Source organism: Lytechinus variegatus, chromosome 10, assembly GCF_018143015.1.
Source record: "Lytechinus variegatus isolate NC3 chromosome 10, Lvar_3.0, whole genome shotgun sequence".
NCBI classification, from domain to species: domain Eukaryota; kingdom Metazoa; phylum Echinodermata; class Echinoidea; order Temnopleuroida; family Toxopneustidae; genus Lytechinus; species Lytechinus variegatus.
Window position 1 is genome coordinate 14,756,235 of NC_054749.1, and position 26,081 is coordinate 14,782,315.

At 36.6% G+C, this 26,081-nt stretch overlaps 1 protein-coding gene and 1 long non-coding RNA gene across 2 annotated transcripts; both read left to right on the top strand.

Moving 5' to 3' along the window:
* The first annotated feature begins 99 nt into the window (after positions 1-99).
* Positions 100-10,519, top strand: LOC121422936. Its single transcript, XM_041618175.1, has 3 exons — positions 100-907; positions 7,253-7,430; positions 9,426-10,519. Exons 1-3 carry the CDS (start codon positions 455-457, stop codon positions 9,638-9,640), a joined length of 846 nt encoding a protein of 281 aa, XP_041474109.1. The 5' UTR covers positions 100-454; the 3' UTR covers positions 9,641-10,519.
* Positions 10,520-19,439: 8,920 nt separating this feature from the next.
* Positions 19,440-25,781, top strand: LOC121422389. Its single transcript, XR_005971157.1, has 4 exons — positions 19,440-19,629; positions 23,305-23,451; positions 23,739-24,685; positions 25,741-25,781. It is a non-coding gene; the product is annotated as an uncharacterized LOC121422389 (long non-coding RNA).
* Positions 25,782-26,081: the final 300 nt, after the last annotated feature.

Consider the following 26,081-nt stretch of genomic DNA (forward strand, 5'->3'; position numbering starts at 1 on the left):
CGTGTTCAGCGAACCACCGAAATTCCTTTGTGTTTGTCTGTTTGATGATATCAAAGAGAGCGTCAAGAGATCGCAGGAGTTCATTCTTTTGTTGCAACCTTCATGGGGGAAACAAATTGTTAAGAAATCGAGCGATAGTTACAGTGCTGGTACACGAGAGTGGGGACAATTACTTGTCAATAAAAGTATTGTTGGGAGGGAGAAAAAAACGCCGGGGTCTGAAAGATTAATGAGTGCGATAAGGATTCGACGAGAGAGTCAGTGTGCCAGGCAACGAGATCTAATCAGCCGTCCATGGAAAGTTGCAGGAACTCACTGCCCGAAATCGCAAGGAGAATGATTTCGCGATAAATATGGCAACTCGTAATGGTTCAACTTGAATTTATGTTGGGTTTGACACTGAGTTTCGAGATTTTCTCTCGTCGTGTTTAATTGGGAATAATAAGCACATCGGATGAAGATAATGGAAGGAGCTCCGAGGCAGATCAGCGTAGCTCTACCAAGTATGAACAGTCCTCGAGCAGCAGTGGCGCGACAGAGTGTCCAGACAGCGCTCAATCGATCCATTCCCGCACAGGGACAGGGATTAGAAGACTTCACCAAACCAAATTCCCGGACCAGCAAGAGGATACCCTCCCCGAGAATGGTCAGAACTGCACCTAATGTCAATCCAAGTGCTGCCACAAATGAATTTGTCGGGAGAACAAGGACAGGGCCGAGTCGGCAACCGGCAAAGACCAATGTTGTGGACTTTGGAGGGATCCCCCTGCACCCTCGGGAGAGAATGAATGTCCGGGGAATTGATGGCTTTTATCCTCCACTCCGGATGAAGTCGGGAACGGGAACGGGAAAATTCGCAGTGTCCGAGCCGGTGTCGACAGCATGGGGACCAAAATTTGGCCCACAGGTTAGTCACCATTATTTAATTATAACACATCTTCCCAACAATTGGCATCAATTTGTAATTGATATTAGCTAAGAATTGATCTTGTCAACTGTTGAGGGTACAGCGCGGGAAGAGCTCCTTCTGTGACAGCCACCCAAAGTGAAAAAATATATATTATGGGTTAGGGTTAGTTGTAGTAGGGTTAGGGTTATTCTAAGTGGTTAATGCTGATCTTAATTTAGACAAGAGAGACAAATAAGTTTGTTTTTTTATATATTTTTTTTTAGTTAGGAGTAGTGTTAGTTGTAGGGTTTGGGTGGCTGTCACAAATTAGATTTTAAGTCCAATATGATTGTATCACGTTTTCCCCAATCATGATATGGCACATATCAGAACTATTATTATGATAGAATTGGTTTGAGAGTGATTTTCACATTAGTTAAAATATGAATTTGTAGTAGAAGTATACCCCGAGGTATACAGTAGTATATAGTAGTGTTGTCATCGTAATAGTATAGTAGTAGTAGTACACTCTAAAAACCGATGTTAACTTAACATTTGAAAGGTTGGAGGAGTGACAACATTTTCTAAATGTTGCATTTACCACTTTAAATTGTTCTACGCAACACTTAAAAATGTTGGATTCAGCTTTATACAAGGTTGGATGTAACATTTGGAAAAGGTTGTCACTCCTCAAACTTTTCAGATATTGATTTAACATTCCAATTTTTAGAGTGTAGTAGTAGTAGTAGTAGGAGTAGTTGTAATTGTAGTAGTATAGTAGTAGTAGTAGTAGTAAGTAGTAGTAGTAGTAGTATAGAGTAGTAGTAGTAGTAATAGTAGTAGTAGTAGTAGTAATAGTAGTAGTAGTAGTAGTAGTAGTAGTAGTATAGAGTAGTAGTATAGAGTAGTAGTAGTAGTAGTAGTAGTAATAGTAGTAGTAGAAGTAGTAGTAGTAGTAGTAGGAGTAGTAGTAGTAGTAGTAGTAGTAGTAGTAGTAGTAGTAGTAGAAGTAGTAGTACGAGTGTAGTAATAATAGTGGTAGAAGAACAAGTAGTAGGCCTAGTATAGCATCAGCAGCATCATTAAGGGTAAGTTCACCCTGACAAAAAGTTTATTGTAAAAATAGCAGAAAAAATAATGCCGAAGGTTTGAGAAAAAATCTATCTCAGAATAAAAGAGTTATTCGAATTCTAATTATTTAATTTGTGACGTCATATGCGAGCAGCTTTCCTACATTTAGCTGTGTCTTCAGTATATCAAAAGACAAATCATTTCACACCCGTTTCTAAAAAGAAAACAAAAATAAGTCATCATGAACCATACTGGCATGAGGTAGTTGAAGCTCCCACAGTAGACACCTTCAAAATCAGGCTAGACCGACACTGGCAAGATAAGCACTATGATTCCCACTACTCTTAATTAGATATGACAAGTCAATTTTCACCAACTTGCCCCACTGCCTCCTCAATTTATTGTAGCATGAAGGAAGATGACAAAATTAGAAGATAGACCTGGAAGCTCGACTGCTAATTCAGCATTCTTCCAGTATTTGCGGTAAGGTAAGGTAAGGTAATAAAAAAACATTTATGCATATAATATTACATAACATATGGGCAGCTGCTCGTTTATGACGTCACAAATCCAAAACTTTTAATTCGAATAACTTTCTTAATCTTTAATAGATTTTCCTCAAACCTTCACCAATATTTTCATCATTTTTTTCTGCTATATTTTTACAGCAAAATTTTCTTCAGGGTGAACTTATGCGGTAAAAACGTTGTATACAATCCTGTGTTATAACTGATCAGGTATTGATTAAAAATATACCGCCATGTTTGATTTCAAAGTTAAACATAGTTGTTTGATTTTTTTAACTTTGGTTTGAATAATTCTCAAAGATCAAGTGAAAGTTTATATAGTAAAGTAGGTTGTATGAAAAGAATAATAAATAGAAAAACATTTTGTTTATTTGTTTACAAGGCCTATCCATCTCGACCACTCCGAATACAATATATAGATTATGAATTAAACCAAGTTCTTGATATTAGGAACCAAGCATTCATGTTTTATGGACTTAATAAGATTTATTTCTTATTCCATTAGATTTCGATTTTTAATCTAATCTTTGGTTTGCTCCCTTTTATAATCCAAGGAATAAAAAACGTAGTCTCCGAGCCCCACCCCAAATTAGTTCATTTTGTTGGGTGTAAAAAAACGAACTTAATTTTAATGCGAGTAAGTAGAAAATATGACATGGTTGTCGATTCTAGATGAAAAATGTCACATTTCCACATTTCCACCAATAATTGGAGTTAAAATTTGTGATATTTTTTGTTTGTTTTTGGTAAAAAAAAGTTATATCCTCATTCTGAAAGAAGAAACGTGATTGTGCAACTGGATTATGTATGACCTTTGATCTTTGAATATTGACGAGGAAATGAAATTTTAGTAAAATAGTGTTGTTATTTGTGACTTTCTTTCAAAAGAAATTTTCTTTAGTTGGATTACGAATTGGGATTGTTTCGAGGCCAGAACAATCGTCGGAGGTGAGACTGAGATATACCTGGGGACTGTTGAGTGGCAAAGAACATTGATCGTGTTGATGGTTTACTTAGTTTGAAAGAGATTTATTTTGATAGCTTATGCCTACTTTTTATGGCTTAAATTGCACCGACAAGCTTGGAGCCAAGTTTTAGAGGCAAAGCACCCTTTATGGTATTCAGTTTATTCAATCTGTTTGTTGTACTTACAGTGATTGTGTATTAATGCAGTGATGGATGGAAATGGGTATCGACTGGTGACTAGTTTTAGGTCAACAAATTTAGTTTACGATCTTCTCTTTTATGATATCCCCCTTATTCCTTTACCATCAATCTTTTTTTCTTTTGTAATTGATGTGCGTTTTTTAAAGGACCGTGATTATAAACACATCTTACTTGCTTATGTATTTCGATGTTCACAGACTCTTTCAGTCTTTGCAATACACAGCAAAAACTGTGGTGTTAACCGGTGTACATAGAGGACCACACCAGTTATTTTACACCGGTGTTAATTTGGTGGTGTTAGTTTTACACCTATAGGTGTTATTACAACACCTTTGGTTGTTACATTTACACTCTTTGGTGTTATGTTCAATCTTTAGGGTGTAATTTTAACACCTCAGGGTGTGGTCCTCTATTAACACCAATTGGTGTCAGTTTTAACACCACAGTTTTTACAGCATGCTTCCATTGTAAGTGCGTTACTGAATGTGCACAGTGAAATTTTTGATAAAATAATTTGGCCTCGGTATGATTTCTTAAATGAAAACAAAATCAATCATTTATTTCAGTTATATGATCCTATCAAGTTTGCGATTTTTCCACTTTATTGCTGTTGTTGTTGAACCTTGTCCAAGCAGGGGCGGATCCAGCTTTTTATAAAGGGGGGTTGGGGTGGTATGCGAGGGAGCGTAGCGACCGAGTCCAAGCGAGTGGAGCGAGCGAGGGGGGAGGGTGTGTCCCCCCTCCCACAGTAGGGAAAATTTTTGAAAATCTGTGTGTGAAAATGGCGTTTTCTTGCATCTAAAACACCACTATTTTGGGTATAGATCTCGTTGCCAAATTAACCCTCATGAAAATTTGTAAAATTAAGTTGCATTTTCCTGCAATGTAAGGCCAGTTAACAACACAGATACAAAGAATGGGGACCTTGGAATAAGCACTGTTAGCCTAATACTTTTATTATGAACAGCTTGTCACTGATACTCACTGGCAAATACATAGAAATAGAATAAAATCAAATTTCAAGTTTAAAAAAAGATAACATTTAAAAAAATGGTCCCCGGATTTTTTTTTATTTTTTTTGGGGGGGGGGGTTGCAACCCCCAACCCCCCTCTAGATCCGCTTCTGCCAAGACTGGAATACCGCGGCTGCACTAATAAAGAACATATAGTCTAAAAAAAACATTAAGGGCCGCGAAACGCATTTGAAAGTGGGAGGGGGCTGGAAAATGATTTTTTGATAGGGGGTGCTCTTTGAAAGACAAATTTGGTAGGCAAAGAAAAAGGTTTTCACAACAAAATGATGGTGATTTTGGTTAAATTGCATTTTTTAGCATACCAATATAATGGTGTATAAAGCAGGCAGGCGACGCAGCATCCCTATATAGAGAAACTCCCGCTTCACAGGGAGGGGGGGGGGGGCTGAGCAAAAATGTTGGGGAAGCCCATTCAATAAAAAAACAATAGTCATACGCTTTTGTTGAGGGCAGTCCCGCCCCCCTCCTCGGTCCCATGGCCCCCGAAAAATATTTTTAAATCTGATGGTATCCAAGCAAAAAAAAAAAAAGATCCAATGGAGAGGATGAATGGGAGGCCCCATGGGGGTATATCGGGAGTGAGAGGGGCCCTCTCTCCACCCCTCCCCCTAATTGGATGGGGGGTGTCATTTTGTCAATCAACTATCGTGGGTTACTTTCCTCTCGGAGGGTCTGATATCAACCCTTGTTTTATAAATTTAAACTGACACGACGTCAGGTTTTTTTTATTGTTGTATTGATCGATAAACCCTGATTAAAAAGTATATTGTATCTCTGCGCTCTATTTCCCCGCTCTATTCAGACGAACACAAGCTCTCGTGACAATTATCTTCATGATGTCGTTATCATTGATTACCAGGCAACAATAATTATTTAATGTTATATAGACGGCAGTCAAGTAATAGTCACGTCGTAAGAAATGCATGTAAAAGTGTGAAATTACACACACACTGCAGCCGAGGGTTGATTTGGAAAAATGTATGGATGGTTTATGAAAAAGAGATCAAATGATAGATAAAATTTCCCCAATGATTTGCACAATGTGTGAGTATTTGTCATCATCATCATCATATCATCATCATCGTCGTCGTCATCACCACCACCGTCATCATTATCACCGTCACCATTATCGTCATTAACACCACCATATCACGACCATCGTCATTATCGTAACTGTCATCATCACCATCTTCAACATCGTCATCATGACATCATCATGACATCATCATCATCATCGTCATCATCATCTTCATCAACATCATCATCAACATCGTGTCATTTATCGGCATATAAGCATAAACATCACTTACTGTCATCATAAAAGTTAACATCATTAAAATCATCATCGTCATTATATAGGCCTACATTCTTAATGTTTTAATGATGAAGTCCATATTTCAGGCATTCATAAATAAAAAAGCTCTGAGCCCCGAGATCATGAAATTGTAAAGTAATTTCTAATTACTTTATTAATAAATAAACTCATAATAATTTAAAAGTAAAATAAAATCTGCCATTTTTCTTGCAAGTTTGATTTCGCTTTTCAAAGTGACTTAATTCATATAACATCAACCAAATTAAAATTCCAGTATTCAAAATGTCATACTTTCTTATACAACCTGTCATTTTGCTTCCATTACTGTTTGCCGGTGTATCTTTTGAATTTCTCTTAAAAATGAATTAGATTATTGATTACTATAGTAATATAAGGAGACGTTGCTCACAGTTTATGCCTGGGCCATCACAATGCGTAATTTTACGTCTAGTTTTGTTCTTTAATAAGTGCCTAAAATAACAAGGCCGATTGTTTATTAAAGTGTAATGGTAAAAATCCAACAAGTTTGTTTACAAATAAGGGGTAATAAAATAGATGCGAAAATTAGTAGACTTATTAAATTAGTGAAAATACCTATTCCCAGCATGGCCTTGCATGGAAAGCGGGGTTGCTGGGGTCGGAGCACCCCACTCCCTTGGGGGTGCTGCGTATAATTATTATTATTGTTATCGATAGGCAGCACCCCAGGTATTCTGGAAGATGTGTAAAAGTTGGAAAAAATGTAATTAAAATGACCTTCATTGTGTAGTGAAACTTTTTTTCTTTTCAAATTCCTCGACCGATTTCTCCATTCTGAAGTAAAAACCTTTTTTTTGGCTTTTCAAATTTACACCAGCACTCCCACCCCCAGTAAAAAAAAAATCGTTCCCAGTGCCCTGCTTCACAGCCGCTGCCTCCCTAAAAGAGTTTAATTACTACTTCATGACAAAAATTACAAAATTACTTAATCAACTGAAGTAATAACGAGAATAATTCTAAATGAAATTTATCCAGGATGTACATGTAACCACTTCAGCTATTATGAACTGTGCTCCTATTGGCACTGCAGAACATAATGGTTATCATTATCATTCTCCGTTTTAATACGTCGATCGAGCGCCTGATAAAGTATGCAGAAGGGCACAATTTCAGTCTTTGGCACTTTGACACAAACCCATTTTCAACAAAATTCTCCCGAGACGTTTTGATTATTTATAAATATTTTCTCTTTCTCTTGTTTTTTTTGTAGGAAACCGACCTGTCGTCACCATCATCAACGTCATTGCAGCAATACAACATAGAACTCTCGCCCAATCAATCCGATCTGGGGCCCGACAGCATACCAAACTCGAATCCCAATACAAACTGGTTACAAAAACGAAATAATGAACAATCAAACAACGCTGTTAACAACTCTTCCTTACAAGGTAAGATAAGTTATCAATTATTTACTCCTTGTTGTATAGCTTAATACATTTCTCACCTATATATTACAAACAAAAAATGATCCGTATCAGATTGAGAGAGTATTTTGAGGGGTCCACATTCTACAAGCTCTGCTTTTCAGTGGACCCATCCATTCTTCTTATGATATATAACTGTATTGATTTAATTATATTTAATATATAAGTAATAATGATTATAATAATAATTGAATTTTGTTCATGCTTTTATCTAGATTGAATCAATCTATCTTATATTATGTTGAAGAATGAAAAAGAAATTGAAATGAATTGAAGATCTTCAATTTGCTCCAACTGTAACTTCAAGAAAGCTCCAAAACGTAATTTCTGTCTATACGGAAGTATTTATTCAACCCTCTTCCCATCCATGTTACTTTGACCAAAGTGTAGTAAAAAAGACTGTACCAAGGGCAAAATGATTTGAACGATTGTTCTGACTACAATATACAATCAATATTAAATAGCAAGCTTTAGACGATGAATCGCTAATCTTTGTGTTACGCGGTTACACTTCGTAATTCAAAAGGTTCTTTATTCCGAATGTTCGTAATTCCGAAACACGTAAATTGCTTATACCTCGATGTTCGTTAATCCGAAAACGAAATAGGGTTTTTGTTAATCCGAACATTTGTGGCGTTATTCCGAAGGTTCGATAATCCGAAAACGAAATAAGGTTCGTTGTTCCGAAGGTTCGTTAGTCCGAAAATGAAATAAGGTTCGTTAATCATTACGTTTTCGGACTAACGAACCTTCGGAATTACGAACCTCACTTTGTTTTCGGACTAACGAACCTTCGGAATTACGAACCTCATTTCGTTTTCGGACTTACGAACCTTCGGAATTACAAACCTTCGGAATTACGAACCTTCGGAATATACGAACCTTCGGAATATCCGAACCTTCGGAATAACGAATCTTCGGAATTACGAATGTATGCGGTGTTACGAGACCCTGGACTTTATTTATTTGTTTGTCCCCCAAAGTGCCCGAAATGAATGAAAACTTACCAAAAATCATCAATGGAGTTACAAAAACCTTTACCCCTCGATCTACTTGAAATGAATTACTATCTGGACTTGGGTCTGTTTTGTTAAAGGAATTAGAAAGATAATTATTTTTTTATTGAAAATTGTATCTGGGCATTCAGTTTTATCCCGGAAAGTAGGCCATTTGATGTAAATTTTAATTGGGAAACCCTTTTCTATTGTCAAAAGTATATAATTATGTTTGAAACAATGAAAGAGTAAGTCAATGTAATTTGTATTCTTTCAATTTTGGTATCTATCAAGAAGGTTTATATCATAATAATTTCCAGGAATCAGTTCCCTTTTGTCTCTGGTTTCATAAAACTATAACCTTACATCGATCGTTGTCATTCATTAACAAAGGAATGTCCTTTATAATGAAGGTTTTTTCATTGTATCATAAAATTGATTGAGAGTCATTTGAAATGTGGCTTGAAATTACAAAGGGATGGCCACGACGTTCCTGTGACGTAATTGTGTTTATCAACTCTCTTGCTTCCCTCTCCCCCCTCTCTTGCATGTCATGTTTTAAAACTAATTTTCATCTTCCTCTCCTCTTTACCTTCTTGATTTTCCCTATTCCCTTTCTCCTTCTTCTATTGCCCCTCAATCCTATTTATCATTTTCTTCCTTTTTTCACCCTTCTCTGTGTTCTTTTCCATCTCCGTCATGCCCGTCTTCATATTTCCACCCTTCTTCTCCTCAGTCTTCTTCTTCCTCGTCTTCTCATCTCCCCCTCCTCATCCACCTCTTCCTCCTCCTCCTCCGCTGCTTCTTTTTCTTTTTCCTTTTCCTTTTGTACTTTTTCTTCTTCTTCTCCCCCTCTATACTCCTCTTTTTCCACCCGGCTCTCCTCCCCACCTCTTTCCCTCATTCTTCTCCTCATCCCTCTCCTCCTCCTCCTCCACCTCCACCTCTCCCCATCCTCCCACAGGTAACACTGCCAAAACTTCTCCTCGGAATACATACCACACCTCTCCGTCCCCTGAAGTGACCGGACTTCAACAACGCAAGAAGCCTGATGCGGCCTGGGTGAGGGCTTTCAAGGTCAAACAGCATCGCAACAACCGCTACAAGGAGATGGAGACGGGGGCGAAACCGACGTCGAGCTTCGAAGATGGAAATCGGAAATGGGGTTTGCCTGACTGAAATGGACCCACAGTGACTGATCATATTATTTAAAAGAAAAATCTTGCATGCCTCAGATTTGTACAACAGGAAGTATCAAGATCAGGAAAGCAGGATTCCATGAAACAAATATAGTGATTTTTTTTACTGACTATTTGTTATAAGCTACTGAAATTCTTGCATCTGATTGGCTGTGAGAAAATAAGTCAGTTGACTCATTGACAAAACTTTTGATGAAAAACCTTCCTGAAAGTGATGAAAGAAAATTTCAGATTTCTGACAAAATAACAAAATAAACTTGTTTTTAGAAAGGATGCTAGACTGTTTTTCGTTACCTATATACATGGTTAAGAAGAGGGAACGAGAGACTCCTTGTTATACGGCAACAGTCAATGTTCGTTTCTTAAAAATCAATATAATTTACTGATTATAGGGAGTATATAGGTAGTAAACCGTTGATATAGATTTAGTACACGGTTAGGCTATTTAGTAGCAATAAATCTGAAGGTATATAGGCAGCTGCAGTAGTTATGCTACAATTAAAATGATATCTATTTTTTGTGGGGGTTCTATTTTTAGTTTGATTTCGTCTTGATAAGTAATATTCAGAATAAAGTATTTACATTAACATTCATAAAAACAGTAAAATAATAAAAAATTATAATATTCCAGGTCTCATCAAATTCAGAAGTTTTTCTAAAAATGACTATTTCGATACATGTACAATTTAAATAGAAATATTTTAAGTTATCTTTGTTTCATGAGTAGAAGTCACCTATTCAAAGGAGCCAAGTTAGAAAGAGCATTTTTCATTGTGTTGTGAGTCGGTTTTTTTTTAATGAATGTTTGTGTTTGTAACACATATTAAAGGAAACCAAAACCCAAGAGGAGAAGCAATCGTATTGGAAAGAGTAAAATGAGAAGTACAATTTAAAACGAGTTTCATCAAAATCGGTTGTGAAATAAGCAAATTTTCAGATCCCCCATTATCTTTCAAATTGCATATTGCCTCATTCTGAGCATAATATATGTCACGGAAAATATAATTCACACCACATTATGTAAAGGTCAGGAGGAGATTATGTAAAATATGTAAAATAAAGGGAAAAACCTGAAAATTCGTGTCCAAAACAAATGGAGGGTTGTCCACAAAATCAGCCATTTTGAAGCATGTTTGCCAATTTGATGATACCCATAGTTAGTACAAGATTTTTTAAACGTAACTTGCCTATAATTATATAACCGATTTTGATGAAACTTGTTTTAGATTGTTCCTCTCATTTTACTCATTCCAATAAGATTGCTTTGTCTCTTGGGTTTTGGTTTCCTTTAATGCTTTTTGCTGTCCATGATTTGTGAAATGTGCTGAAAAAAAGTCTGTCGCAAGATTTGATATGTGATATTGTATTTTTTCTTGACTGCAATTTTATAACAGTACATCCATAATGATGTAATATCCCTTAATCAAACAAATTTGGTTTCAGACTTGTTCACTTTGCAATTCAATTTCTGCACATTGAATTAATAATTTCAGCTGTTTTATCTTACACGTTGGGTGTAATAGCATTCTTTTTATATAGAGATAATGATAATGATGTTTACATTTCAAATTTTACAGTAAGGAAATCGTGTTATTTATAATTTCGTATACATGAAATTATTTTCAAATCACTTTTGATTCTTTGGTGATTAAATGGCTCAAGTTTTCAATAAGTTTTAGAACTGAGCAATTGAGAGGTATTTTGTGAGTGTTAAAGTTAAATAACAACCTGTCTGTATGTTTAAATTAAAATTATCATATGCAATATATTTTTATCACTGTTATAGCTCTGTATTTCCAATGCTACAATAATATAATTCCTAATCTTATATATGAGTTTTAATACTATTTCGTTTGTAAATAAAGGAATGAATATAATTCTGCATATAAAAAAAATAGACACTGTAATATTTTGTCATCATTGGTCCTATGTGTGGATGGAAATAGATTTTATTTTTAATCTTTCTGTATATAACTCCCTTTAGACATCGACATAATAAAATGTCATATACCCTTATTCACGAAATATTGACAAGGAAAAAGTTAACTATTATTATCTTGGTCTACCATCAGTTCGTCCACTATTCATAGTAGTCGATTTGACAGTCTCATAGGCTCAATACACCAACATAGAAATGTTCTTCCGATGAAGTTTTTTTCTTGATTCGTGTTCCTAAGGGGTCCTAGAACAAATTCAGCTTGGTTGCCAAAAGTTGCCGTTTGGGCAATTTTGCTAATTTGCATAAATCCAAAATGGCCGCCAGATGCCATCTTGAAAACCTAACTTTTGAACCCCTGTCCACAAAATGATGAATAATGACTCGTTTTAGGGGTTTAGAGATATGTAGAACTGATTTCTGTTATCATTTTTGCAATATAAGGTCATCTTCAGGTCAAATCCAAGATGGCCGCCATATGCAATCTTGAAAAATTGACTTTTGTTCCCCTTGCCCAAGAATGACGAGTAATACCTCTACTTAGGGGTTTTGGGGTGTGCAGAATCCATTTCTGCTTTCTATTTTGCAATATAATGTCATCTTCAGGTCAAATCCAAGATGGCCGCCATATGACACCATCTTGAAATATCAATTTTTGAACCCTTTGTCCCAGAATCATGCATAATAACTCGATTCATGAGTCATTAGGTATGTTGATTCAATTCATGTAGTTATTTTGCACAAAGGATAATCTTCAGATAAAATCCAAGATGGCCGCCAACCGCCATCTTGAAAAATTACTGTCTGAGGCTTATACGTGTTAGAACTAATGTAAAGGAATTTCAGTAAGATACTCATTTCTTTTATTAATTCTCAAGTTTTTGTCCCAGAATCATGAATAATATCCCTCTTTTCGTGAGTTATTTGGTATGTTTATTCAATTTCTGTTCATAATTTTGCAATGTAGGATCATCTCCAGGTCAAAATAATCCAACATGACCACTAAACGCCATATTAAGAAAAAAAAACTACTTCCGAGACTATTGAACCTTGAAGAAGTGCTGTCCCTAATAAGGTTGTTGTTATGTATTGGAGCTCATGTAAGGGGATTTCAGTGAGAATGATTCATTTCTTTTAATCACTCCATTTTTAGTTTGAGGTCAAGTCATGTCTAAGATGGTCAGATGGTTGATAGATTTCGTCATTAACCGCTTACTTTAGAATTAAACCATTCAAGGTTTGGGCTATGATTTCGGGAGTTTTGATCCCTTTTTTTATTTCTGTGCAACCATACTTTTCCAGTGAAATGACTTTAAAGTATTATTTGAATTAAAAAGTGATTTCTCCGTATTTTTTTTCAAAAAAAATTGATTTAATTATTAACTTCCTTTATAATTATTATTGGACTTTTCCTCCTGACAAGAGCCATTGACTTGGTCAGCAGGAGTGCACTCTTTAGCCTCCTGCAGAAGATAGGCTCCCCAAGACTGTTCCACGGTCAGGATTGTTCTCATTCGTGAAATGTTTTACGGAAACGATGTCGCCCCTGCCTCTCAAGAAGTGGGAGTACAAGACCTAGTCATACATAACAGCTGCCTGTCTTGTGCATGTAAGGGGTTTGGACCATCCATCAGACTTTGAGACAGTCAGAAATCCTGATAGACTCAAGACACCGACTGTCCTCCAGATATGTATATCAACAGCACACACTCGTCTGGTTATGGTGGACTCCTCACCTACCTTGGACCGACTATATGTCTCTTGTCCCTTTCACAGGACAAGCATATAAGCATCAGGATTGTAAAATCTGTCACAGTCATGGCCAAGCTCCTGCACGGAAGTAAGTCCTGGAAAACGTACGCCGACCAAGAAAAGTGGCTAAACACCTTCCATGTCAGCTGCCTCGGACGTATCATGCACGTTAAATGGCAGGACAAAGTGAAAAATACAGAGGCCCTTCAGCGTACGTGCTGGCATCAAAAGCTTATTCTCGCTCCTTAGTCAAAGGCACCTCAGGTGGTTGGGGCATGTTTGCCCCATGAAACCTTGGCGAATCCCTTCTTGGATTCGCCAAGGTAAGGTAAGCTGTGTGATTGGTCTCACCCCATCGATAGATCACACCTCCGTTTTAAAGACACATGCAAATATGACATAAAACTTGCCGGCATAGACACTAACACTTATGAAGGTGTAGATGATAGTCGCCATCCATTCTATGGAGAGCTACTAAGTACAGGGGTCAAGACGTCAGAAAATAATCGGAATGCTAAATTGGCAGACCAAAGGCCTAGGAGGAAGGCTAGGGCAGCATCTCTATATAAACGTGTCTCAGCGCCATCCTCCTTCATCTGTAAAAATTTGCTCTAGACTGCCACTCTAGAGTGGTGCTCTATAGTCACTCTCGAAAATGTAAGGCCTAGCGCTACACCATCGTCTTTTAAGGCGAACTGATGCCTACCAATCATTGGACACATTGATTTAGAAAAATAATATTGATAAAACACTTTCAAATTGAATTAGACCCAATAAGCCTCTTACAAAGGTATGAATAGACCTTAAAAAATACACTCGAAATGGATAGCCCAAACCTAAAGAGGATTCATTCTAAGTTGAGCAATTAATGTTGAAATGAACTTGAGAATTAATAAAAGAAATGAGTATTCTTACTGAAATCCCTTTACATTAGTTCTAACACGTATAAGCCTCAGACAGTAATTTTTCAAGATGGCGGTTGGCGGCCATCTTGGATTTGATCTGAAGATTATCTTTTGTGCAAAATAACTACATGAATTGAATCAACATACCTAATGACTCATGAATAGAGTTATTATTCATGATTCTGGGGCAAAGGGTTCAACAATTGATATTTCAAGATGGCGTCATATGGCGGCCATCTTGGATTTGACCTGAAGATGACATTATATTGCAAAATAGAAAGCAGAAATGGATTCTGCACACCCCAAAACCCCTAAGTAGAGGTATTACTCGTCATTCTGGGGCAAGGGGAACACAAGTCAATTTTTCAAGATTGCAAAAGGCGGCCATCTTGGATTTGACCTAAAGATGACCTTATATTGCAAAAATGATTACAGAAATCAGTTCTACACATCTCTAAACCCCTAAAACGAGTCATTACTCATCATTTTGTGGACAGGGGTTCAAAAGTTAGGTTTTCAAGATGACATCTGGCGGCCATTTTGGATTTATGCAAATTAGCAAAATTGCCCAAACGGCAACTTTTGGCAACCAAGCTGAATTTGTTCTAGGACCCCATAGGAACACGAATCAAGAAAAAAACTTCATCGGAAAGAACATTTCTAGGTTCGGAAAATGTCAAATCGACTATAGGGTCTAATTGCCATTTCGTCCACTCACATGTCCAACAGCCATTCAGTCCACGTAGGCCTACCATTTGGTCTAATTGGACGAAGTGTTAATTGGGCGAAATGAATGAAAAGCGATGAAAAGAAAATGGGGATTAGACCAAGTGGTAATATGAGACGAAATGGCCATAGACGAACTGGTGATTAGACGAAGTGATGATTGGACCAAATTGTTATTGGACGAAATGGTTGGTAGACGAAATGTTGATGGACGGAATGGCGTTAGACCAAATGTTGCCGGGTAGACCATGTGATGAGTGGACGAATTGGCAGTAGACAAATTGGTAATTCATCATCTTGGCGCAACGCAGACCCACGAGAAAGCTATCTTCTCAAGTTATGTACCCCGCTTTTTTCTACAAGATCCGTCCCCTCTTTTTTGTCACGTTATGCATTCATATGGGTGGGCGAGGGAATTGGCAGAAATCCTGCCCCAAGCGCACGGATCAATGCATGGGGGCCGAGAGCCCCCCCCCCGCCCCTGTGGAGGAAAACAGAGAGAAAATGGAAAGGAAGAGGGGGATCGATAAAAGAAGGAGGAGAGAGAGGGAGAGAGAAAGAAAGAGAAGGGAAAGGGGAATGAAAGGGAAGGGGGAAACGAAAGATAGAGAAGCAAAAGGGCGAGAAAAGGAAAACGGGAATATAATTATGGAAGTTAAAAAGGACATCGATATTACGGACGCACCATTAGATATCCAGGGGGCTGGAAGTTTTCCCCTCCCCCCCAAAAAAAAAAAAAAAAAAAAAACTTGACCTGCTATATGAGGAAAAAATAAATAAAAAAATAAAAGAAATGGCTCACCATCAGAGTAAAAAAAAAAACAAACTTGGTCCACTGACAAAACATCTGAAAGGGGGAAAAACTTGTCTTAATGGAGTAAGGAAAAAATTGCTTAAAAAGGAAAGGACATTTTTTTTTGCATCAACCCAAACTTCCAGCCCCCACCACCGGGTATCTAATGATGCGTCCCTTTGGTTGCATAAAGTGCAGGCTCGCTAAGGTTTTTCTTTTACAAAAAATATTCCTTTTTTCCCAAAGCAATTGAAGATACAAAGAAGAAGAAAAAAAAGAAGAAGCCCGGATGTAAAATGATAATTCCTTCGTCAGGGGCAGATCCAGGGGCTGCTTAAAATGTTCTGATTTCAGGTCAATTGTTAGATTATTATTTCTTTTTATGTTTATTTTCTTCAGATCTGAAAATCTATTTTTGTAATCATGAACGCGAATTCTAAAAAAAGATGATGCCAGCAAGAAGTAAAAATTTAAATATACTGACCAGCCAAAGGACTTATTAAAGATATTTCCAGTGACTCATGAAAAGGATACCTCTCCCATCAATAATTATTGATGCGAGCGTAAAACGTGAGAAAACTTTTGATATTCCGACCTGAAACAGGACTGACAAAGAATATTTTAGTAAAGAAGACAGTCTGACAGTAAGAGCGCGGGCTGAAATTGTTTGTAGCGGAGATTCAGATAAAAAGGACATTCTATGCACTTTCTGTAATCATGAACAGGATATTCAATTAAATAATTCAAAGGAAAATGAAATTAAATTGTTTGAAAATTATGCTGAAATCTTTTGAAAGACATAAAGTGTAAAATATATTATCACATACCAATATGATACAATGAATTACCTTGTGTTTTTTGTATTGTACATACCATTCTCTTTCTTCTTTTTTGTGTCTTCTTTTTTGTGTCAGTTATAATATCGTTTTGTTTTGCGTGTTGTTTACCCTCCCAACTCATTTTCTCATTTCACCCCTTTTAAAAACCTTTTGGCAATTTTCTATTAATTTCTTTTATTGTTCATTATGCTACTATTACGTTATTGTTAATAATCTGTTATCCTGCTATTTTTAAATCAGTTCTTTTTCATTTTGTGTTGACCCCGATGTTGACTTATGCCTTTTCTATCTTTATGTATTATAATATAAATCAATATATGCAGATGATAATCACGAGCTGACGTGCGATGTGGGGGGCAAATGTTTACACCCAAAAAACACACCCAAGAAAAAAGGAAGAAAAATAAAGAGAAGCAAAGGAATAGGGGTTAAATATTATAATATTTTCCAAATCTATCACAAAATTAGATTCTTGTAATGAAAAGGTCGCAAATTTTGCTCACCTTCTATTACCTCGCTTGCAGGTTTTTAATTAATGTTTACCCCATACGCCATGGGTGGACCCTCATTTCTTTTTTGTTCATTATTTGTTAATAATCTGTTATCCTGCTATTTTTTAACTACTGTATTCTGAAAGAAAGAAACAAATTGACTATCTAGTTCTCCAATATGTGAGTCTATAAAGTAAAATGGCAGTAATTTTACCAACACCATACCTTTTCGAGCACGGCGCCAGATTTAAGAAGAGTTTGAGTCGTGAGCCCTGCTGCTGTAATGAAAAGTTATACTTATTTGATTTATTTAGAGGTGAGGATACCTTATTTATTGATCTTGTCCCCCTAAACTGCGAATGATTGGATGATATATGATATAAAGTTTTGATAATTCTCTTAATATCTCTCTGTTTCTTCAAACTTTCTTGACTTACCGGTTCTTGACTTGTGTTCCCCTGGCACTAGTCCCATGTGCTCAGAGTTGTGTCGGTATTTTCCCTCTCGGCTTCTCGACTTGACTTAACCCGGCCCAGCCCACTCATTCTATGAAGAAGGTTATGATATAACCTTGTTCTTTCTTACTCCTCCCTGTGTGGTGAAATAAGGTTGGCAATGTTTGGCTTATTTTCTCTTTTTCTTCGGGACAAACATGACAAATGCTTGATTTTTGACACCGTCAGGTTCCAAAAATTGGGATTGTCCCAGAAAACAAGGACATGAAGGATATCCTCATAAACCAAGACAAATCATGTCTTGATAAATTGAGTCTGTCCTTGTTTATGGGGACGTTTTTTTTTCACTTCCCCCTAGGGGACAATGACAGCAATTACGGAAATTGAGAGTGCTAAAAATAGATTCAGTGACCTCAATTCCCCCCAGTTCACCGTCTATTTTTCATGACTTACCGTCTTCCAATAATCTTGTTATGAAACCTGATATGTTTACATTGACTAGCACACTTGATTGGTGTCGGCACTTGACAGGTGAATGAACTTTCCTAGATTTCTTGTGTGAAGAAATCCTTATAAACTGAGACAGTCCCTGTAAACTGGGATGATCCCAATTTTCTGACCAGCGCCTCTACTGATGTATAATCTATTTAATATGTTAATAAATTTAATCGGTACTCACCAGTTCTTTTGATGTATTTTCTGCAGAATTCCCATGGATTTTAAAATCCTGATATATACTTCTTCATCATTGACGTCTTGACCTTTTTTCCTTATAAAATCTAAATCCAAATGATGTAAGCCAAGTAGTTTCATTAAGTGTTGTGTTATGAATTTCCTGTCTACTTCACTAAAGAGAGAATTGACCAATGTTTCATTTTTTTTTCAATTGCTTTTTTTTATCAGGTTTTCCCTGCTGTTGATATTGGAGATTCCATCTACAAGACCATGTTGCTTAGCAGCACAGGGACCACACTTAACCACACCCATCCATTTCACCATCCCAGATGACCCATCACGGTGAGTATTGCTCTATGCAAACACTTAGGCCCATATTATGAGGTCGGGTTTAACTTAAACCCAGGTTTATAGTTGTGGTTTAAGGATGGACAGCCAATTGTTACATAAATCACTAACAGTATAGATATAATATTTCAGCTCATTTGGCTCTCAAATCATTCATAATTGTCTAGGAAGTATAAATAGATGATTGTCTTCACCATCGATGACTCGGGAAAGAGCACAGTAAACATAAGAAACATGCAACTTAACAAAATATGTTGACACTTTTGGCTTCCCATAATTTAAGCGCAGAGTTAGACCATGGCCTGGGGTCATTTCTCTGGCTTTTTGCTAAGACCATGTGTAGTACTATTGTGCAAAGTGTAGTAGCAATATTTCTAATGGTTTATGATGATCGTTAATTTTGTCTGATATGTATAATGTTCAGTATGTGTTCTTGCTTGTTGGACTCTGTAGATAATTGCATCTATTGGATAACCAGAAGCATATATTTAAAAAAAAATCATATGTGATATGATGTTTCCTTTTTTTTACACTAAACAAACTTTCATGATTTAGATCTCTTCTGATCAGAAAACTAGAATCAATTTTGTTGTTTTTATTGTGTAGAAATCAAATCATATTTGCTTTTTAATGTCCTGTCTAGTCTTTGTACAAGGTCTTGTGTAATTTTTAATCAAGTAAAATAATTGGACTAACAGTATTTGAAATAAGAGATTCAATTAAAATTGCAGTCGCATCCAGTTTTATTGAAACTTCTATTAGAGAGGTAGTGATCTCCATCTATCTTCTTGTGTAGCTGTAGTACAGTACTTGGGCCAACAGAAAATTAATCTTTACTTGTGTCTTCTTACAGAACATTCAAAGTCAAGCCATCATCCGGCTTGCTCATGGACAAGCACCAGCTCTTTGTCTTCAAGGTCATACCAAAGGTCAAGGACAAGACTTTAAGACATCAATTCCGCTGCAGGCTCAATGATTCAGACAAGCACATCCAGGAAATAGACTGTCTGGGGTCATCAGAACAACCAAGAGTATTGCTTGATACTGAGGTAAGTATTTGTAGTCACTATGGGCCTTTTCACATGAATCTTGAATCATCATTGTAATGATGATTGCAATTCATCTTTAAAATCATTGGACCTTTCACACGCTCACTCGAAAACTGTGATTTGAATTCAAATTCTTGAGCGAAGGCGATATGTGTCCTTGACTTGTCAATCAAAGCACTGCATTGCAAATACAATTACGATGAGTTCATGACAATTGTATTATCTACAGAAGTGCTTGAAAGGTAATGTAAGTTCTGCCTCCAAAAGATGTTTTGGAGGTAAGCCTTCACACGCAAAGTTCGTATTGTAATTTGAGTGAAACTTAACTGGAATTCTCCTCCAGAGTGACTGTGATTAGCTTTCATGATTCTAATCATGTTTTAGTTTGGTTTTAAACGTGCTAAAAATTTGTCATTAACCACATTTTTCACTGGAATCATCATTTCAAATAACAATTTTTTCACCATGTGAAAGTGCAGAAGTTCACAGTGAAGAGTGTGATCGAAATAGTTCACAATAGAGCCTTCACAATTGATTTGGAACAGTTTTTGTCTTGCCCTCATAGCAGAGAAGACTACAGGCTCCACTTGTCTGTCATAACTTTATATAGACCTATTTCATGAAACTTGGGACATAAGGGTAATCAAGTATCACAGATAATTTTGCAGGAGTTTCAGATCAAGGACAAAGGGTCAATGAGCTTTGTATTTTAGTAAATGAATGAATCTAAATTCATTCACCAAACCTTGTCTGACCTAGTAACGGCATAGACCATGCATTCATCTTTGTCTCAAAGGTATGCACGACATGTGAAACTATCTAGCTATCGAAGTAACTGGTGATTCATTGTCTGACCTAGCAGTAATAATGAATCATGCATTCATTGAAGTCTCAAATTCCATTGTGATTATAAAATTCCTGAAGGTGATGCACATATTTGATTATTGGCATTTGTTTTGCATATTTTGAGTAGACAGACCCCTATGAATGGATGAATACTAACCATTGAAATTCTGAGAAGGGGGGGGGGGGGGTAGCTTGCCAACAATTTTTCCATTGTAGGCTTAACATTTGCATACACTTTTTTTGAACTGGTTGTGAATTCAAGTTATTCAAGTAATATTAAAAGTATGCAATGAATTCCTAATTGTACTCATGAATGCATGATAAAAGATTCTCATCTCCTCTCTGCCTATTGGATGAAACCACTGAATTATATTGTCAAACATTATGTTTATGCATGAGATTTAGGAAATGAAATCATTGCGTGGTTGTTTCTTCACTAACTGTCAAAAAGTTTGCTTATCATTTGCTGGAGTATATAAGACAGGCCTTGCTTGTGAATCTAATGGAGGCAGTGGGCAAGCAAGGCGAGTATGAAGAGACACTTAACAATATGTGACTAGTCATTTAATGATGATGTCACCGCATCAGCATAACAATAAACATGCACAACATGAACTCTACACCATATCATAACCCCAGCTTACCTTTATGCTGGCCTTGTTTATTATCTATTTATGTCGGCCTTTTTGGGCCGACATGAATGCAACTGTATACAGTACATACACTACAGTGTACTTTGCTGTGCAGCTTGTATCAGGGTTTCATTTCTACACGCTGTTGAAATGACAAAAACGAAATAATTTTGTGATTTTTGTCTCACCTGCAAAGAACTATGGTTAAGTTTTGTCATGGCTCTATCTCATTAAACTTGGGCATGCTGCTATATTTCATTCCTTAATGCAGGCGAGACTGCCAAATGCTTGTATTTTCTATTTTTCAATGTTTGTTTTATTCAAATCTAGATATTGGGTTTAGATCTAGATATTAGGTCAACGTTTTATAAGGACTTTTTAATCTCTTTGGTTGGCCCCTCATTCCGGAAATGTGTTCTTGTATGACAATATTCTATGTTGGTGAATGTGATGATTTGATTTAGTTGATTTAGATGATATGATGATTTTTAATTAGGCAGAATGACTTAATTTTAGTACCTGAAAATCAACTTTTTTGGTCTGTAGACCAAAAAAATGCAGTCCTGATTGCAACAATATTCCATTAAGATTTATTGTGTTTCTGTCCTGTAGAATTCAATTCTTGAGGCACCTTGTCAATAGTCAGAGCTTCATCCTTTTTTCAGTACAAATCATCAAAGTCACCCAGGCCTCTACAAATTGATGAAAAGTTTTGCTTTCCCGATAGAAAAAAAACCGCCTGCCCAATTTGTTTTTTTATAATTCTTTTGCTCTTAATTATCGTTTTATGACAGTATTACACTTCAAAGGTCAAGAGAAATAACTAATGAGAATCATGAAGTAAACACACATAGGCTATATATAGGTTTATTTTCAGCAACGTCATGACATTAGTTCTTAACTTCTTATTGCCATCATAGGCATGGATCTGCTAATTTTTACTCAGTTTTGCTAGTAGCTCACTCACACAGCCTTTGGAGGTATAAAACTATAAAGTCACTGCCTATTGTGATGACGAAAATCGCCAATTTCAGTCTGACGACTCATTATTTATTCGTTTGGGAACTTGCAGAGTCATGAAGTCACTTCAGTCATGAAGTTTGCAGCAAGCTCCTCAAGAATCGGCTGGCTCGCTCATAGTGTAGCGCCGATGTATGGAATATGCACACACGATGATATGGGTTTCCCCAGCCTCGTCATCGACAAATTGCTCAAGTAGCACATGCGCACAGTGTACTTTAGAGCGTAAGATGGCAGCTGTTCTTTGAATGAGTTACCTGGGGATTCAGTAAATTGGTGCTGATTTAACAAGATAATTGGCCAATAATTGTGTTTTATCTGATTTCAGTTATAATCTAATGGTCTTCAGGCGAATGCCTTAGGCTTGTCCTTTTATATTTTCCTTTCTTTTTATTACATTCTTTTCGTGTACATGCTGACCATTGTGTTTGTATGAATTTTATGACAGCAACCAATGAGGAGAGCCTTTATACAGAAATTATTATTTCTTTTAGGTAATCCCCAGGCATTGGTTGTTGTTTATGTTATTGTGTATATTGTATATTGTTAAGTTTCATATGAGAATTTGTTATGTTATTATGTTATGTGTTCCTGGAAATTAAATAAACATAAACATAAACATTAATTGAAACCTACTGTCATTTTAATTTATTTTTTTCTCTCAACAACCACTTGCCCGATATATCAGACAATTGACTTTGAGAAATGCTTGCCTGTACGTCGAGCGGGTTTGTCGTGCCCTGGTCACCATAGACAATACAATATGGACTGAAAGGAAAACTTAAATTAATAGATGCATGGTTTAGTGGTTACGACTCTTGTCTTTCAGAGGGACGTGGGTTCGAATCCCAGCCATGGCATGTTTTCCTTAAGCATGAAATTTACCCACATTGTGCTGCACTCAACCCAGGTGAGATGAGTGGGTACCGGGTAGGATTTATTCCTTGAGTGCTTTAGTGCCTATATGGCGGCTCAGCTACAGCAGGGGTAATAATACGATACCAAGTATCAAGTGCATTAGATGATTAGAGTATATGCAATTATAGTAGCTGCGCTATGCAAGTGGACAAATAGAACATATTATTATTATTCCTGCTGTTAATGGCGCAGCAAATACTTTTGACAAGTTGCCTTAGTTATGTAATATCTTTGACTTTTTCCCATCTCATTCTTGCAGAGTTCTGCTTGCAAGCCTTGCCCAAGAGCCAAGGTCAAAATGCAGATGTCATGACCTTTACCCATTCTGCACCTGTATTTCTGATGTAGATCTCTTCTTCCCCAAAAGCAGTCTCCTTACACAGTCAACACAGTTTGGATATTGATTGTAAGTGCATTTTTATGTTATTCATTTTGCATGACAGAGTAATTTTCAAATGGATTCCTCCCCCCAACAGGTCCACTGCTTCTTCTGTCTCCGGTAATGAATGATAGGGTAATCTAGTACATCAATGTCCTTCAAAATGCTTCTTCAAAATTGAGTCTTTAATTAGTTAGAATGTGCTCCGACTAAAAGAGTTTTGTTGTAGACTGGATAAAAAATGTTAGCCACTTTTCCACTTGTGTATCTTCATGATAAGGTTCTTTCAATATCTGGTTGTGTTTTATTGACAGGTAGACTGAACCGGATTAATGTTTCCAAATTGGAAGAGGTCAACAGAGCAATCTTCGTCTCATCAATCTCCAAGCACCTGTGCTTCTTCTGATACAGCGTCCTAAATCCTGGCTCACCCCTTAGCATTTTCTTGCGTCAACGCTGCGTATTGCCAGGACGCAGACATTTGCAGTCAAAGGCAACACAGTGCAATGAAATGAGCTATTAAAAACAAGGGAAATACACAGAGGACTTGCGTTCTAGCTCAGTAATTTGTCAAACACCCGCACCTGAACGCGACCATATTCTATAAAAGCAAAGATGAGTGGCAATGAACAATAGCGAGCAGCTTATGCAGGCCAACACATGTTACTGCTAGCTTTACCTTCATACATCTTAAAAGATGCATACCAGTTGTGGTAATGATCTCAAAATGGGTTCGAAGAGAATCCAATGAAATCAACACCAAAAAATATGTGCTAAATGGCTCCGGAAGAAAATGCGTAATAACTGAGAAATGAGAAAATTAAGCATGGAATTCCATTGAATGTCGGGTAGTGTTTTTAAGCAATATTGATTCTTTGTCCCACATATGCTTTTCTGTGTTATGGATCATCAGAATTATCAATTTTGAGTTAAGATATCTTGATTTTAGAAAGATAAGTGTACCGGATCAAGATGTATGATAAAAGTTTCAAATTAACCTCGATTTAAAAGACTTTCTCACGAAATAATTGTTTGCAACTGCTGTCTTTTTATCTTTAAGCTTGCATCACCTCACTGCATGCAACTCTATATGAGCGCGTACGCAAAAGTGCGAATTGCAACCAAATATTTTGTTGGGCTGCACTTTGCTAATTTCTGTAATACAGCAATATGCAGCCTATTAAAGATGCAAAGGTGTGAACCAGGCTTTACCATCTGTGATGCTGTCAACGTCAAGGGGATCCAGAGGTCTGATATCATGGTGAGCCTTCAAGCAGAGACTATTAAATTTTACATCAGTGTCAGAAATATGGGTCCCTTTTTTTGGGGGGGGGGGTTCAGTTTGATATAGGCACCTGATGTCGAATGTCGGGCATTTTTTGAAGCAATATTAATACTCATCATCAGAATTATCAATTTTGAGGTAATATTTCATGATTTTTCATGATAAAAGCAAAGATGAGTGGCAATGAACAATAGCGAGCAGCTTATGCAGACCAACACATGTTACTGTTAGCTTTACCTTCATACATCTTAAAGATAAATACCAGTTGTGTTAATGCTCTCAAAATGGGTTCGAAGAGAATCCAATGAAATCAACACCAAAAAATATGTGCTAAATGGCTCCGGAAGAAAATGCGTAATAACTGAGAAATGAGAAAATTAAGCATGGAATTCCATTGAATGTCGGGTAGTGTTTTTAAGCAATATTGATTCTTTGTCCCACATATGCTTTTCTGTGTTATGGATCATCAGAATTATCAATTTTGAGTTAAGATTTCTTGTCATTTTAGAATGATAAGTTTACATTAATGTATCGGATCTAGATGTGTCAGTGTCGGAAATGTCCCTTTTTTTTTTGGGGGGGGGTTCAGTTTAATATAGGCACCTGATGCTGTGGTAAAGGAAGAGTAGTGTGAATTAAACTTAATTGATCTTGAGTATCAATTAACATTACAGTGTTTAAAAAGTGTGGTAGGAATTGAAAGTTTTAGTTGTTAGAATTTCATTTTGGTATTTTTGCATCATAACTGTTTTCGGGCACATGCATTAATGTGATGTTGTATTGAAATGGAATGGTGACATACACTTTTTTTAACCTAGGTCATTTTGATCAGGGTACACGGAACAATTTTGCTAGGGGAGGGGGGGGGGGCCTGACTATGCTAATTTCACAATCAGATGGTAATTTTTACGTTTTTGTACATGGTTGAAAGTGGGGGAGCTGAAGCCCATAGGACAAAATTCTAGTCCATTATTAATTTTCATAATAAAACAAGTGGTAAAATAGATTTTTTATGCTTACTTTGTGTTTAGCTGCGTCCGAAGTGTGTAGCCTTCTCTCCTGATGGAAGCTGATGAGCACTTTCCTCTTGAATATTTCCAGACGGAAGGTAAGTCAATGCTTTTTTAAGTTGGCAACATTTTTGTTCTGTATCTCCTGAATATTCCAATGCTTGTCAATTCAATTCAGACAGAAAGTAAATCACTGCTTCCTCAAATTGGCAACATCTTTTTTTTTGTATCTGTTCAGTATTCAAACACTTGTCAATTGAATTTGGAAAAGTGGCAAATCACTGCTTTGTCAAATTGGCATCTTTTCTGCATCTCTTGAATATTCAAATCTTTTTCAATTAAAACTGCATTGTGTGATATGA

What these genes read in the sequence shown, in the direction of transcription:
- LOC121422936 (XM_041618175.1), top strand. Translation starts at nt 455, where the DNA reads ATGAAGATAATGGAAGGAGCTCCGAGGCAGATCAGCGTAGCTCTACCA. An exon ending in GACCAAAATTTGGCCCACAG is followed by an intron (nt 908 to 7,252) that starts GTTAGTCACCAT and finishes TTTTTTTTGTAG; the next exon opens with GAAACCGACCTGTCGTCACC. An exon ending in TAACAACTCTTCCTTACAAG is followed by an intron (nt 7,431 to 9,425) that starts GTAAGATAAGTT and finishes ATCCTCCCACAG; the next exon opens with GTAACACTGCCAAAACTTCT.